At 39.3% G+C, this 14546-nt stretch overlaps 1 protein-coding gene across 5 annotated transcripts in view; it reads right to left on the bottom strand.

The window, feature by feature from the left end:
- Nucleotides 1-314: 314 nt before the first annotated feature.
- Nucleotides 315-14546, bottom strand: part of LOC139646294 (serine/threonine-protein kinase 38-like) — a 30141-nt gene continuing 15909 nt past the window's right edge. For 4 of the 5 annotated variants that reach the window (XM_071522279.1, XM_071522280.1, XM_071522282.1 and 1 more), the window contains exons 7-14: nt 14279-14433; nt 13031-13142; nt 12733-12794; nt 12047-12164; nt 9615-9738; nt 6898-6993; nt 6281-6375; nt 315-6189 (exon numbers count right to left, since the gene is read on the bottom strand). In XM_071522279.1, the coding sequence (XP_071378380.1) occupies nt 6050-6189; nt 6281-6375; nt 6898-6993; nt 9615-9738; nt 12047-12164; nt 12733-12794; nt 13031-13142; nt 14279-14433 (902 nt within the window). In that variant the 3' untranslated portion in view covers nt 315-6049. The remainder of the gene's footprint in view (nt 6190-6280; nt 6376-6897; nt 6994-9614; nt 9739-12046; nt 12165-12732; nt 12795-13030; nt 13143-14278; nt 14434-14546) is intronic. The other variant, XM_071522283.1, reaches the window with a different exon arrangement.

A 14546-nucleotide genomic window follows, 5' to 3' on the forward strand; every position in this document is an offset into this window, starting at 1 on the left:
TTGCTCCGTCATCATCGCATCGTGGTCAAAAGACAGGTGGAGCTTATTTTTCTTCCAGGCAGCTGGCAACTTGGCATCTGCAGTAGAGGAGCTCCTCGTGCTCTCCCCCTTCACTCCCCGCATTTAGAGCAGACTAGTTGTAACAAAGGTATAAATGGCAAATGTAGTGAAGTAAAAAGTAGATTACTGGCTCAAAAATATACTTGAGTAAAGAGTAGAAGTACAGTTTAAAAAAAGGAACTACAAGTACTCGTTCCTTAAAAAAAACTTACTTTTTTTTATGTGCGTTACTTGTAACGCGTTACTACCCACCCCTGGTTTTATGGTAGCTGATTTCACAACTAAGTGTGAAATGACTGGCAGCCTATCAGTGCACAGATTTGGGTGCTCAGTGTTCATCAACAGGAAACAAGAACCTGCAGGTCTATACAAGGGAATTGTAGTTCTCAAGATGGCTGGGGGTAGGGTACTAAATGGTAACTAAATGTGATGTAGGGCTAACCATCATGCAATCATTACTGCTCTTTACCTCCTTGTGTTTGTGTTCTTGAAGTATGAAGAATGTGAAATAATGTTGTGGTTTGACTGTGTTCTCTAAAATCAAAACAGACAAGACAGTCAAAATTAGCTTTTTATTTAGTGCTGTTAATCAACTACCATAATAGTGCAAGCGAGTATTGCTACCATCAGTGTAACATCTAGTCCCTTCAACAGTTTGTAAATGTGTCCTGAATTAACAAGCCATGTCAAACCTCAACCAATACATGCATACATACAGTAAATACAACTTGCACAACCGTTTCAAAGTCCAGAGACACTCTAGCTCTGTCAACACTATGCATAATTTTCAATATCTCTCACAGCAACAACTGTTTGCCTTTAATTCATCTGTGATCTTTTCTTTTAATACCCCCGCACAGGAATAAATGTTGGTGGAAATGTCAGCTTTGTCAGCAATGTCACTATTACTACCTATTGGTTGGGTTAGACCTATTATCAGTTTGCAGTTATATCAGGCTGATACCGGGCTTTTTTTTATTAAAAATCTGATATCGGCCAGTCATGTCATCCACTGCCGGCATGATGGATGTTCCTCTCCTACCAGTTACATGAAAGGCTGCAAAACTAAAATAATTGAATTAATCCTCGGTGTCCCATGATGGTCTAAATGCACATTCAGAGGCTTTTCAACCCTGAATACTTGGAATTTCTTGGGTATAAAACCGTCAAATTTAAAGACATTGGCTTAAAGGTTGATAGGCAGTATTTTGGCTATCAACTGCTCCAATTGAAAAATTAGGTACTGGTCTTCAAAAACCCATGTGACATTTGAAATAATTCTTCTCTGGTTCTGAACCTAAGCTGCTTAACCTAAGCTGACCATCATTTCTAACAAGATACACATATGAAAGTTATACATGACAGGATCTGGGGCAAACTGGTTATAGAACAAAATGGCTCAGCAATGATGTTTAGACGGTAAGACCCAGCCAAGTGAATGAGTCTGTTTACTTTTCCATAATGAGCTTTGTGGAACTGGTTGAGCCTGCTAGGCTGTCATCCCTGTCTTGTCGAGGTGAGTAGATCTGTCTCGAGTTGAGCTAGCATTCTGGACAATCTAAATAACTGTGTTCATGACTCAGCTTGCCAACTTCAAAGTAGGTTCATTATAGATCAAGGGTGAAAACAGTCAGAAGTCACACCCAATAGCCAAACCCATAATCATCGTAAGGTACAGCAGAGAAAATGAATCAACTGGATCAACAGTGTCTTGTACAGGTGTCAAGATAGAAAATACTTTAACATACAGTACAGCTAGGAATTTCATACATTTCTCTTATGAACCTTAAGAAGCTGAGCTACCATTCATTCAAATGTTCTACATGTGGACACAACACAGTAAGTGCAGTTATTCATTGTCAAAGCAGAAAAACACAACAGTCACGCGCCGCAAGTTTTTAAATAACGTACACCCACCTGCCCAAATCTCCATTAATTCAATGCCCTTTTCAATTTTGGTTCCCAGATAATGTATGGTACATGGGACACAAGCATAGCATACAGACACAATTGAGTGACACTTGTATAAAAGAACCATCTTTGAGCAGTGTAAGGGCTATCAAACAATCTGACTTTTCATCATGTTTACTAAGCGTTATTGACATCCTCACCAACAGTTCAATAGACACAGAAATCACACACCAAGCGGCATAATTTAAAAAATAAAAGTTATTCCAGGTAGTCATTCACTCTTTGCCAACTCCTCTGGAACTTGATAAAAGCAATCAGCAGGATAACTCCAAAATCAAGTCCATTTAAAAAGGTGAGACATCCGCCACAGAAAAACTGCTCGTCTAAAATGTGTGCATCAGCAACATCTACACACTACCTGTGTATTGTACATAGACCCCCTACCATAAAGAAAAGCCTTCAGACATAACTTATTTACCCCATGTGACAGAAAAGAACGCCACTTGCCAGGCTGGTCCAGGCTACATTCAAACAACAGCATTTTGGAATTATTGTGGCATCAAAAAAACTCATTCTCTATAGACCTCCATTTACATTCATTTTAAATGTCAGCATTTGGGATATTGTGTTTGCTGGAAAAGCTCAGCCCTGTGGTTACTGTGAAGGTACTGAGTATCTCCTTGAAAAATAAGGACATCCTAAGTGACAGACACATAACCTAGAAGTGGAATTTTGGACAAATGCAATGATGCAGGATTCCCTCCAGCTGATATTGGCTAAACACACCAAGAGAAAGCCCTTGACCTCTGGAAATCAATAGCTGCTATGGGCCCAGCTTGCACTCGTCTATTGTTTTCTCTTTTTCTTTGTAACAACACCATCATGTGTTCAACTACCAGGCCTTTACAGATAAAAGTATACAAGGGAAAGGCAGCAGAGAACAGCTGTTTATGGTTTTCCTGTCATGGGTACATCAATGTTCTTGTCTCCTTATATAAACGCTTTTTCTTTTCCCATGAGGCTGTTTCTGTCTCTGAGAATCACATTAAAATTAGTCAAAGATTTTGACTAGGGATATGTGCATACAGATATATGCACAAACCAATAATTGATATTGGCCATTTATTAAATATCAGATGTTGGCAATCAGTAAAACCTGCAGTGAAATTTTATTTATTATTAAATTGTTGAATTGAAGGTTATTTTTTCTTCTTCTTATTGTTCATTTAAAAGTCTATTATATCCCAGAATTAAACCCTACCATTGAATATGTGGGGTGGGTCACCCTGCCTTAAAGAGCTGCCAACCCTAAAAGAATTTCATTAGCTCAAGTTTCAATGTTGAGTTTTTTCGGCAAAATGTGCTACAGGTATCCTAAAATAACTGGGCCATTATCAAATTAAAGGAAGAATTTTAATTTCTGGTGTCTAAAAGGTCACCTGTTCCACAAAATGTGTCATTCTCAAATGGTGATTCTCTTGCAATTAACCAAGATTTGCACAAATCAATCTATAAAACTACTAAACTATTAAAGTTACAAGAAGTGACATTACAGAGACAAAGGTAGAAACATGACTTATGTAATTCGCTCAAGCTCACATTCAGCCTCGCTCCAGCTCTCCGAAGCGCCTGTGTTTACATTTGTTATTCCTCAGAATCGTTTGTTTTAACCATGCCTACTTTGTTAGAATTTTTTGATGCTTCGTAGGTCTGGTCACGTCCTTGTCACAGGCGGCAGTCCAGATACTGGAATATTCTGGCATTTTGATTTGATTATTCAATTTGTGGGCAGGGTCTTGGATGATGGTGTAATCAGGAAGCAGGGGAAGCAATGGTGGGTGAGAATGTAGACAATGATCTTGCGATTGAAGCAGTTACCAAGAAACTGAATACAGCTATATCTGCACTAAAACTCCAAGAATATAAGCTTTTAAATGCATTTGCTCAGGGACAAGATGCAGTTGGTGTCTTGCCAGCAGGCTTTGGTAAAAGCCTAATTTATGAACTATCCCCTCTAGCCCATGAAGTGATGGGTAGCTATAAGCCTCTTATGATAATTTTTCCCACGTAGCACCTTTGGAGGACCAACTAAAGGAGCTGCGCAAGCTTGTAATATCAGTGTCAGTTGCACTGTACCTTGGGATCAATTGAGAGGAAAATATTTTGATTGGACATTGTTCACTCGCGTTTGGGAGCCCTGAACCTGGTTGCTGAAAGATAAGCGGAGGCAGAAACTACATTCCAAGACACACAGGAGCAGACTCTGGCATCTCTGTGGATGAGGTCCACATTACATATAAATGGTAAATACATAGTTTCTTGTTTGTGCAGTGATATCAATACCACAAATAAGTTTTTCCACAAAAAAAAGAAATAAATAGTAAAATGTGAGGAAAGCAGCACTTTGCAATAATACCATCACCTTACCAACACCGCTCATGCATCCGCCTCTGTATTGACGCCAGAGAAAGCCCTTAAGCTTGAACTACAAAGCATGCGTAACATTTGCATATCCAAACTCATTGCAGCCCAGCAGCACGGCAGTTTAACATGCTACCCCACGACCATTCTTGTTCTGTCCGTGGTGTTGTGTTGCGCTTATCTACATTTTACGTATGGGTAAGTGAACACAGTTATGTAGTTTTGCTTAATGTTCCATAAACAAGTCAAGTTGTACCATGAGGAACATTGATGTACCATACAGGGTACTTATCATTATTTTTGAGAGTGTAGGCGTACTCAGGCTTCTCAGCGCCTATCAATAGATAACCTCATCTCCAACATTTATTTATTTAAGGGACATTGGTTCATGTATCCTCTATTTGGTTAACTGAAATGGTGATAAATGACTGCAGTAAGCAAATTCTTGGCATTTATATACATTTATATGGCTAAAATACGGAAAAGACGGATGCGTAGTTCGTCAAAAATAGAAGCCGTGCGTATTTCCAAAGTTGCTGCTCCGATCCAGCTCCGTCAGCAGATCTATCAACGTGCTGCATGCGTGGCCAGTGCAGCAGGCTGCATTGAAGTAAATGGCTGCATATCTGATCTGACCCTTCTGACACAAACTTACAGAACAGAAACACAACCAGTGTAGTTAAGCTGTTAGATGGACAATTCCACCAGACCTACAGAGCACCAAAACAAAACGAATGAAAACAAACAAGCGAATCCGAGAAATTATGAATGTAAAAACAGGCTCGGAAGGGCTGGGCACAGGCTAGCTCACATTGTCTTTGGTTCGGAGCCATCTTGATACAACAGGCAAACTTAGGCCAAGCCAACAGCATTTAAGAGGTGCCTCGTAAGTGAGCTCTTGTAGGAAAGAACATTAAAAACATTTGGACAGAATCCCTGAAGAGCACCTGAATTTCACTTTGAGAACTCAATTCCAACATAATGTGTAAATTGAGTGAAGAAGAATCTAGTCCTGGGTTGGAAGAAGAGCCCTTTGTAAAACATCAAGCCATGCTGGATTCTAGTTCATTGCTGGTCCAACAGCCTAGTGTAAGACTGGTGGTTTATGGAGAGGGAAAGTGAAAGATGCTGGTATTTGGAGTCAAAGTTAAGAAATCCCAATGTGGTCCACTGGTGTGAAAGACAGGTATAAACAATCAGAATCACTTAATTCATAAGCATGGACAAGTTAGACCATAGAGTATAGAGTGAACCTTGGATGAGTCCGACATAGTGAAGAGCTGCTATAAACGAAGGCAGCAATTCCTCTTTGGTGGTGGATTCCCCACTTGATTCACAAAAACAAAAAATGTTGTGGTGTGATGGATTGCAACATAAAAAATTGAGCCCCGTTATTCACTTGCTTTGTAATGGCTGGGAAAAGGAATCTCCACATTACATGAATAGCATGGCCTCTGTGACAAGAATCCTTGCCACTTCAGCAGGATAGAGAACAGGAGCAATTCTCCATTTTGTAGGATGGAGTTGGGCATCTACTCATTGCCACCCATTTAGTGGTGAAGTTCTTCAGAGAACTGGGGTTTGGAGGAGTACTTATTCAGGTTTCATGGTGGTATTCCTTAAATGCCAGTCTGAGGATCATATAGGAAGAAGGTATTCATCTTTTCCCTGACTTCATGTAGGACGGTATGGCCCCTCGAGCGGTGAGGCCTTCAAAGCGCTTATAGGTGTAGTTGATGAAGACCCAGTCCTTGTTCTTCAAGTCTACCTCGGTCTGGTTAGACACTACCGGGGCAGCTAAAGAGGAATGATATCATTGTTAAATCACAGGACAAGATGATGACAAAATATGAAATGTCATCTGCTTGATGGAAAAAAGGCTGCATACCTGTTGGTTGGAGGATATCTGAATCAGGGAATTCATCAAAGTTTGACGTATCGTCAATGCTTTTGATCTCTATGGGAATGGCAGCAGGTCTCTCTCTGGCAGAACAGGTTAGTACAGTTACAGAAAAGCTTCAGACAGGTTGGTAACTCAACAATGATTCTTCTGAGAATGATAGGGTGTTAGAAAAAAAAGTGTGCATCTTCACATTTCAGAAAGTCAATAAATTTAAGACCAAATTAACCAAAATAAAGACAAAAAGCTGCCAAAACCAGACTTTCTCCTGATTGAACACAGCTAATGAAAGTTCTGAAACTATAAATTAGCTGTATAAGAAAAAGGACACTAAAAGGAAAATTAACAGTTTAGTGACATGATGTCAAACTGTGTTGATTAAAGCAGATGTGATGAAAGAAAACATGCTCTGCATTAACCCTGCTCTGTATTAACCTAAGAGTGGACATGCAAGCCTGGAGTACACTATATGATTGTAAAAATCCCAAATGGGATCATATGGGACACACACTACATGATTCTTCACTTGAATTTTGGTCGTGAGGGATCTCGATACTTTTGTGAGATCTTATCATTAACTTGAATAAGTGCTGCATCATCCCCACCTGATATGGTCATAGTCCACCCCCTCAAAGAAGGCATTGGATTTGATCTCCTCCACGCTGGTGGCACCGATCCTGTGCTCCTCCTCACAGCAGAACCTACACAGCACATTACCTCAGATGATTGACTATGCTAGTATATAGTATACATACACCAATTAATATATATATATTTTTTTTATAGGGCTGCAAACATATATATATTTTGTTATTGATTAATCTGTACATTTTATCACTGTAATCAATCTTAATGAGTAATTTAGAATAAAACAACTGAACCTTTCAAAGAAAGAAATGAAATGCGGAATACATCATAACCCAACTTCTTTTCAGCATATTATTGCCCAAGTCTAGACCCAAATAAGATCCTGTATAATGAATAAGTTGTTTTTGTAAGAAAAAATCCCTAAAGAATTTAGTTTCAACAATTTAAGTTATGGCCATTTACATTTTAAAGGTCCCATATTTTACACCTTCCAGTGTTTTATTTTATGGCCTGAGGTCCATTCAAAGCCGTTTGTATGGTGTAATGTACCAAAAACACTCTCAATCCATTTTTACACCTTAATTTTCCAGCATCTCTCTGAGCCTTACCAAGAACAGGCTGTTTCTGTTGCTGTGTCTTTAAGGCTCATTAATATTAACGATCCCTCTGTTCTGATGGGCTAACCGTTTCAAGAGTGAAACGTGAGACACCACAGACATGGCAGCTACAGACAGTGAGAGGTAGGGAAAACTCTCCGGTAATAAACAATGACAACCGCTCAACCGCTTTGAAAAAAATGCTTTGTTAGTCTATTATTTCTTACAAAAATCATAATGAGCGAACCTTTGTGACGCCACAAAGTTACGGAAGTCCAAACGGCTCGTCAAATGTGAAAACTTTCCAGTAAATAAACAATGGCAACCTCTCAATGTAATTTGATCCAATCATACATGTTTGAGCCAGAGTCAGATCCTGAATCTGAAAGAACAGAAGACAACAAACCACAACCACAACCAAGACTACAACAGAATGTTTCAGAATGATAAATTATTATCTTTTTTATGCTTTGTTAGCTTATTATTTCTTACAAAAGCCATGGTGATGTAGGCGGACAAATGATAATGAACGAAATGGGCGTTGTGATGCCGCAAAGTTACAGAAGTCCAAACGGCTCATTTAGAGACATGGATTGTATGGATTTAGTTGGTGACCGTGCATTTTGCTACTTTCACAATGCTTAGATAGCACTTCCAACACCTTTATAATCAAAGAGGCAAGGGAAATCCCATTTTCCAAAATATGGGACCTTTAAAAGTTTGCTATACCACCCGCTATTGGCAAAATGACACCAAATATTGGATATCGTCTTAAATGACCATAACTTTGTGACTGTAAATCATAGAAACAAAATTCTTTGTTGGCTGTAAATCACAGAAACAGAATTCTTTGTTGGCTGTAAATCATAGAAACAAAATTCTTTGTTGGCTTGATTCTTTGGGTCATTTGGCATCTACTGATGCAGGCCACGCCCATTTCATCTACAACATTTTCTGCTGTTTTGATTTTTTTTCCAAAACTGTTTTTTCACTACCCCCACAGCTTTTGTCCCATCTTCACCAAATTTGGCACACAGCATATCTGGACTATCATGCACAAAAAAATCGAGCAGTTTTTTTAAATATTACGTTCTGTTTTGATACAATTCCCTTTCAAAATTTGTAGGCATGGCCTAATGTACAAAAATTGGCATAACTCATGTTTGTGCACCGATTCTGAGGTAACGTGCAAAATTTGGCGCTATAGCAACATAATAATTTTAAATGGCCATTCACATCCATTGTATTTATATCTCAGTCATTGTATGTGGTGCAAACTTCATTCAAATTTCAAAATGCTGAGCCCTACCAGCCCTACCCCCTACTTAAATTAGTCGATAATTCCTTTGCATTATTCTGATGGATAGCAAGAGATTACCACCAGTAATTAGCTAGCGAGCTAGTTAGCTACTACTAGCACATTAAACAAAGCCATTTATTAAAAGAACTGGCCTACAATGGTCCAAGTTGATATAATTGCTAAGAAGCTTTTGAGAAACTGGACTTTGCTCATTATGCAAAAAGTAGTTTGCTAGCTCGCTAGTTAATTTCTGGTGGTATGCTAAAATTACCCCTGGCTAACAACTAATACTAGCTCTTTCCATCCACTGGATTTATTCCACTGCTGCTGTGGGTAGGAGGATTGTGATGGCACATGGACAGGTTAGTGCTCCATCTGGATAGCCAGAACAGGTCAAAGTTGAGGGATCCCAACCATGACATTGTGCTGGCTTGCTAGTATTAGCAACATGCTATAGCCTCCAGACTACAGGCAGGGTGTGGGGGAGAACCCAAAGGCCATCAGCTGGCCAAAGAGAACTTGGCACACTGGCACCAACTAACACTGGCTGCAAACTGGCATTTGGAGTTGCCAACATGTGAAATTCCAAGTGCAGCATAACATTTATTTCCTTGTTACGAGGCTGTACTTTTACTGGTTTCGTGGTACGTGGTTGCTCCACGTTTGCAGCAGCCATTTCCAAAACAAAATTATGCATCAATTATGAACATACAAAATAAACAAATATTGTAATTGATGACTGACGAATGGCTGCAGCCCTAGAATTTATATGGTGCAAGGGTAAGTGATGTAAGATGCTGCTGAAAAGACAGAGAGATCAGTAGCTATTAAGTCCTACCTGAGGATGAGATCTTTGGCCCTCTCTGAGATAGGCACTTCTGGTGGAAAGGTCAGCGTTTCCCGCCAGTTCATTACTTTCCTGTAGGTCTCCTGGGGGGTCTCCGAGCAGAACGGGGGATAGCCTTAAGACACCATACACCACAGCAAGGATGTCAAAACAAAAAGCTGAACCCGGAATAGGGTTGTCATGAAACCCAAATTTTCCATAAACTTCCATACTGTACCACAACATTTTTTAGATTATACCATTTTTGATACCAAGGCAAAAAATACTATAATGGACAATGGATAATGGACATGTTGGGAATGAACACTAATGCACTAATAGACAAGCTCAGGGTGGGCTGTTTATTTATTTCATTTTTGTTTTGCTATGGACTGTTACGCATTCAATAGGACCCTTGCATCGTATTGAGAGGGGGAAGGGCTTCCCCTCCAAAGCTGAAGTGAGACTCTGGCTTACAACGGGTCATTTAGAGACCTCAACCTTGGTCACAGTAAGAGTCCATATTACTGATTGTTCCTTTAAGGTTCTTTCAATGTAAACAGAATATTAAATACAATTGAAAAAAAAAAAAAGGAAAGAAAATGAAAAAACATAGCATGCCTGCAAGAAACCCATCTCAATGATGCTGAACACAACTTAAAAAGATTGGGTTTCACAAACGCTTTCTACTGATCGTATATTTCAGGACACAGGGGGTAGTTGCGCTATTCATATCCACCAAATATTTGAATTCATGTCAGAAATTACACACAAGGAAAGATTTGTGCTTGTGAACGGGAAAATTAACTGAAGTCTTATAACTTTTTCTTATAACTTTTTTTTTCTTATATCTTATAACTTTTCTTTTTCTTATAACTTTTCTTAATGTGTATGCCCCCTCAGGAAGCCATATTCATTTCTTGTGATTTCTTCAATGACATGTTGCCTATGTCGTTACCACAGCAACCGATGCAGATATCTTAACAGTGTCTGAACACACAAATTTGAACTGATCACTTGCAAATAACAGTGTAGATAGTTAGTCCTACAGATTGGATTTGAGAAACATATCTGATTTGCCTGCATTCTGAACAAAGCCATAGACAGGGCCAGCCTGATACAGCTCAAGAGAAAAAAGAAGCGCTGGGAGTATAAGATTATCATTAAAACTTGAAATATCTAGTGTCATATATATTCATTCAATAGTTTGTTCTTCTTGAGATAACAGAAATGTTAGCAACCCAATTCTTTCTCATACTTTCCACTTTTACAATCTACTTAACTTGTTGAAATTTAAATAATTTCACCACTACTCATAATCTATTGCTTTTATTTATTGATTATTTCGTACCATTTTTATTGCTTCTTTTTATATGTTTATATTTTCTTAATATATAGTTGTGTGCTTACAGTATACCCTACTTCCTTTTCCCCCTTGAATCATGTTACTTGTGCCACTGCAATGACCTAATTTACCCACAGTGATCAATAGTTTCATTTGATCTCATCTTATACAACAGTCCCAGTCGAGTAATTTGCTTGGACAAGAGGCATTCCACGAGTGCTGATATAAAGTATAACAGCACTGAGGCTTTTTACTATACGCATCACTCCGCTGCATAGGTGTTCTTATATAACCTTGATTAGGCTGCGTTCACACATAGCTTTTGTTTGTGTGGGAAAAGCGCTGCCTGGAGCGCTTCATGGAGAGAAATAAATCACGACAACGTCATCTGACGTTAGTTGAGTAGCTGGCTAGCTCACTAACCAGCTGGTTAGCACTTCTAGCAGACAACTGTTGTATAATGCTTAATTAAATCTGATGCTCTGGATTAGGGCTGCAACTAACGATTATTTTCATTGTCGATTAATTTGTCGATTATTTTCTCGATTAATCGATTAGTTGTTTGTTCTATAAAATGTCAGAAAATTGTGAAAAATGTGGATCAGTGTTTCCCAAAGCCCAAGATGACGTCCTCAAATGTCTTGTTTTGTCCACAACCCAAAGATATTCAGTTTACTGTCATAGAGGAGTAAAGAAACCAGAAAATATTCACATTTAAGAAGCTGGAATCAGAGAATTTTGACTTATTTTTCTTAAAAAATTACTCAAACCGATTAATTGATCATCAAAATAGTTGGCGATTAATTTAATAGTTGACAATTAATCGATTAATTGATTAATCGTTGCAGCTCTACTCTGGATCTGTCCATGTTGCACCCCGCCTCTTTCATGTGAATTTGCTCATAGCTGGATTGGAAAATCCTGGGTTGACAGAGCGAGTTAATAACCAGCTTCGTGATCCCGGTTATCTAGGATCGCCATTGTTAGGGTTAGGGTTAGTCTTCCAGATAGGGCTTCCCACCTTCAGTAGGATGTATATCAAATACAGCCGCTATGTGAATAAGGTGAAAGATATTCTATTATTTAACTGCGCTCGTACCTATCAGCATCTCATACATGATGACGCCCAGGCTCCACCAATCACAGAGTTTGTTGTATCCGTTCTGCATGAAGACTTCTGGAGCGATGTAATCTGGTGTTCCCACTGTAGAGAAAGCCTGGTTAAAAGGAAGGGGCGGGGTGAACACAAGAGGGAAGGATGAAGAGAAATTGGGGAACAGAAAGCAAATTAGAATATTAGGGGTGCATTTTCTTTTAGTTGACAATAAAACTACAGTGACAGTGGCCATGTCAACGTTTAACTGTCAAATCCATTCTGAGCCAATTTTGTGTAGGGAAGAATAAAATGCCTATTAAGTGCATTTCCATTGGGTAGGCTGAAGCAAATAGGCTTCCTGAACGTAGAGCTACGTCCAAAGAAAAAAAATTAAAAAAGAAACACGTTTACCAGAAAAAATGTAATGAATCTTTCAAGAATTTATAAGCATTGGCAGTTGTTATTGTTCTTTAGTGCCAGCCACTGTTGGCCATATCTCATGCTTTCATCTGAAGACCAAAACAAAGAAATGCACTCAGCAATACTTTTATGTTCCAACTAATGGCCATACAACCATGATGGAGGCTTATATGTGTGTACACCCAGCTATCGTGTCATGCGACCGGAATGATGTCAACATTTTTGTGCCATGCTGTTTCTCTAGCTCTTCCTTCAGACTTAAGACCTACCAGCTGCCTCCTGTTCCTCTTCCAGGTCTCTGCTTTCCTCTTGGAATTCATATTCTGGAAGGCTGTGTAGACAGGCCAATTACGTGTGAGGATGTTGTTCCCCTACATATGCGTTTGATAGCACAACCTCTCCTAGGTTAATCTATACAGATCCTGCATCTTCACCAATATGGAAACATTCCCCCATTGTACTGTAGCTACAAAACCTGACAGTTTCACTTAATGAAAGTTACAGGTCAAACAGTGCAATATAAATATGATTAATGTGAGGAGAAAGAATAGTAATGGGTTGCCTGACTTTGCTTACTGAGGTCACTGGGGAGGCTGTGGTTGAGGTTCTTGTAGAACTCAGTGCGGTGAGCTCTCTTCAGACCGGTGCACAGACCAAAGTCAGACAGCTTCACATGACCCTGGAAGCACAACACAAACAAAGTACACTCAAGTCATTAGTCCATTGTGCAGTTCAACCAATATGGGCTTTTGAAGGCTGGATAGGAATACTTTTGGGAGCTGCCGAAGGCTTACATTTTGCACCAATATTCACTAACTTTAAATTTGACCATTTTCATGGCAAAACAATTCCTAGCTTTTGCTGAAGGTTTTAACATAGGCTAGACTACAGCTGTTACCAGGGGTTAAATTCATATTCATATTGAAGGTGGGAACACTTGACCATGACCATAGGAAGAGTGGGGGATGAAGGAATAGGCAGCTCACCTCAAAAAAGCTGCCAAAGTGGCACATACAATGAGTTATACCTGCGGCTTGCAGATATTCTCCGCATACAGCGTGTAGATTTCACAGAAATACAGTGGAAATATACTGTAGATGGTCATATTTGCAGGTCAACAGAGAAGCACATACAGTATGTTCGATGATCAACCAACTATCATCTTTACTATTGTTGATTATCATCATCTGCTCTTGACATATCCAACAAGGCCATTTATACAACGAGGCCATTTATTTTAGTGATGGCCAAGGCCACCACGCCCCCTTTCAGCCAATCGACATGAAAAGTTAATCAGTTCTTCCTTGGCCCATAACCAACCTTCATACCAAGTTTTATGCAAATCCGTGCCCAACTTTTTGAGATATCCTGCTAACAGACAGACAGACGGACAGTCAGACGGACAAACAGACGTGTGCAAAAAAAAAAAACTTGGCGGAGGTAATAAACTGGCAAAAAAACAATAAGGAATAATCACCCTGGAGGCTTCTGGTGACCTGGATAAAAAAAACACAAGGATTCTACGGGAAACACTGGTGTGTTTTATAAAATTTTCCATTCAAAATTAACTGAAAATGCTAATACACAGTAGCTATAAACTGTGAATAAGGGTTTGTGACAGGTTTCCTTGATTCCCAATGGTAGAACGCATGTATATTAGGCATTTAGTTAAATGTATGTGAAAAAAGAAAGAAAACAAGAAGAGGATACAGTATATTAGTCCAATACACAAGCAACCACATCTAAACTCCCTAATGATAGTAGACCATATCAAATTATTAATGTATCCACAATGTGTCCACAACCCATCCTCACCCTGGAGTCTAGCAGCAGGTTGTCTGGCTTGATGTCTCTATGGATGAAGCCCAGCTGGTGGATAGAGTCAATAGCCAGCACCGTCTCAGCAATGTAGAACTGGGTGGCCTCTTCTGTCAGAGTGTCCTTCTTCATCAACAAGGTCATCATGTCTCCTACAGGACAACAGTATAGCACACACTGAAACTAGCAGTCATTACATAGCCATGTATCTGACGACATCAAGGCAAATTCTGTAATCACATGTCCAGTGGTGAATATTGGCACC

The sequence above is a fragment of the Centroberyx affinis genome, unplaced genomic scaffold (genome assembly GCF_046629955.1).
Source record: "Centroberyx affinis isolate AG114_WGS23_722 - 3 ecotype Tasmania unplaced genomic scaffold, CSIRO-AGI_Caff_v1 ptg000971l_1, whole genome shotgun sequence".
Taxonomy (NCBI): domain Eukaryota; kingdom Metazoa; phylum Chordata; class Actinopteri; order Beryciformes; family Berycidae; genus Centroberyx; species Centroberyx affinis.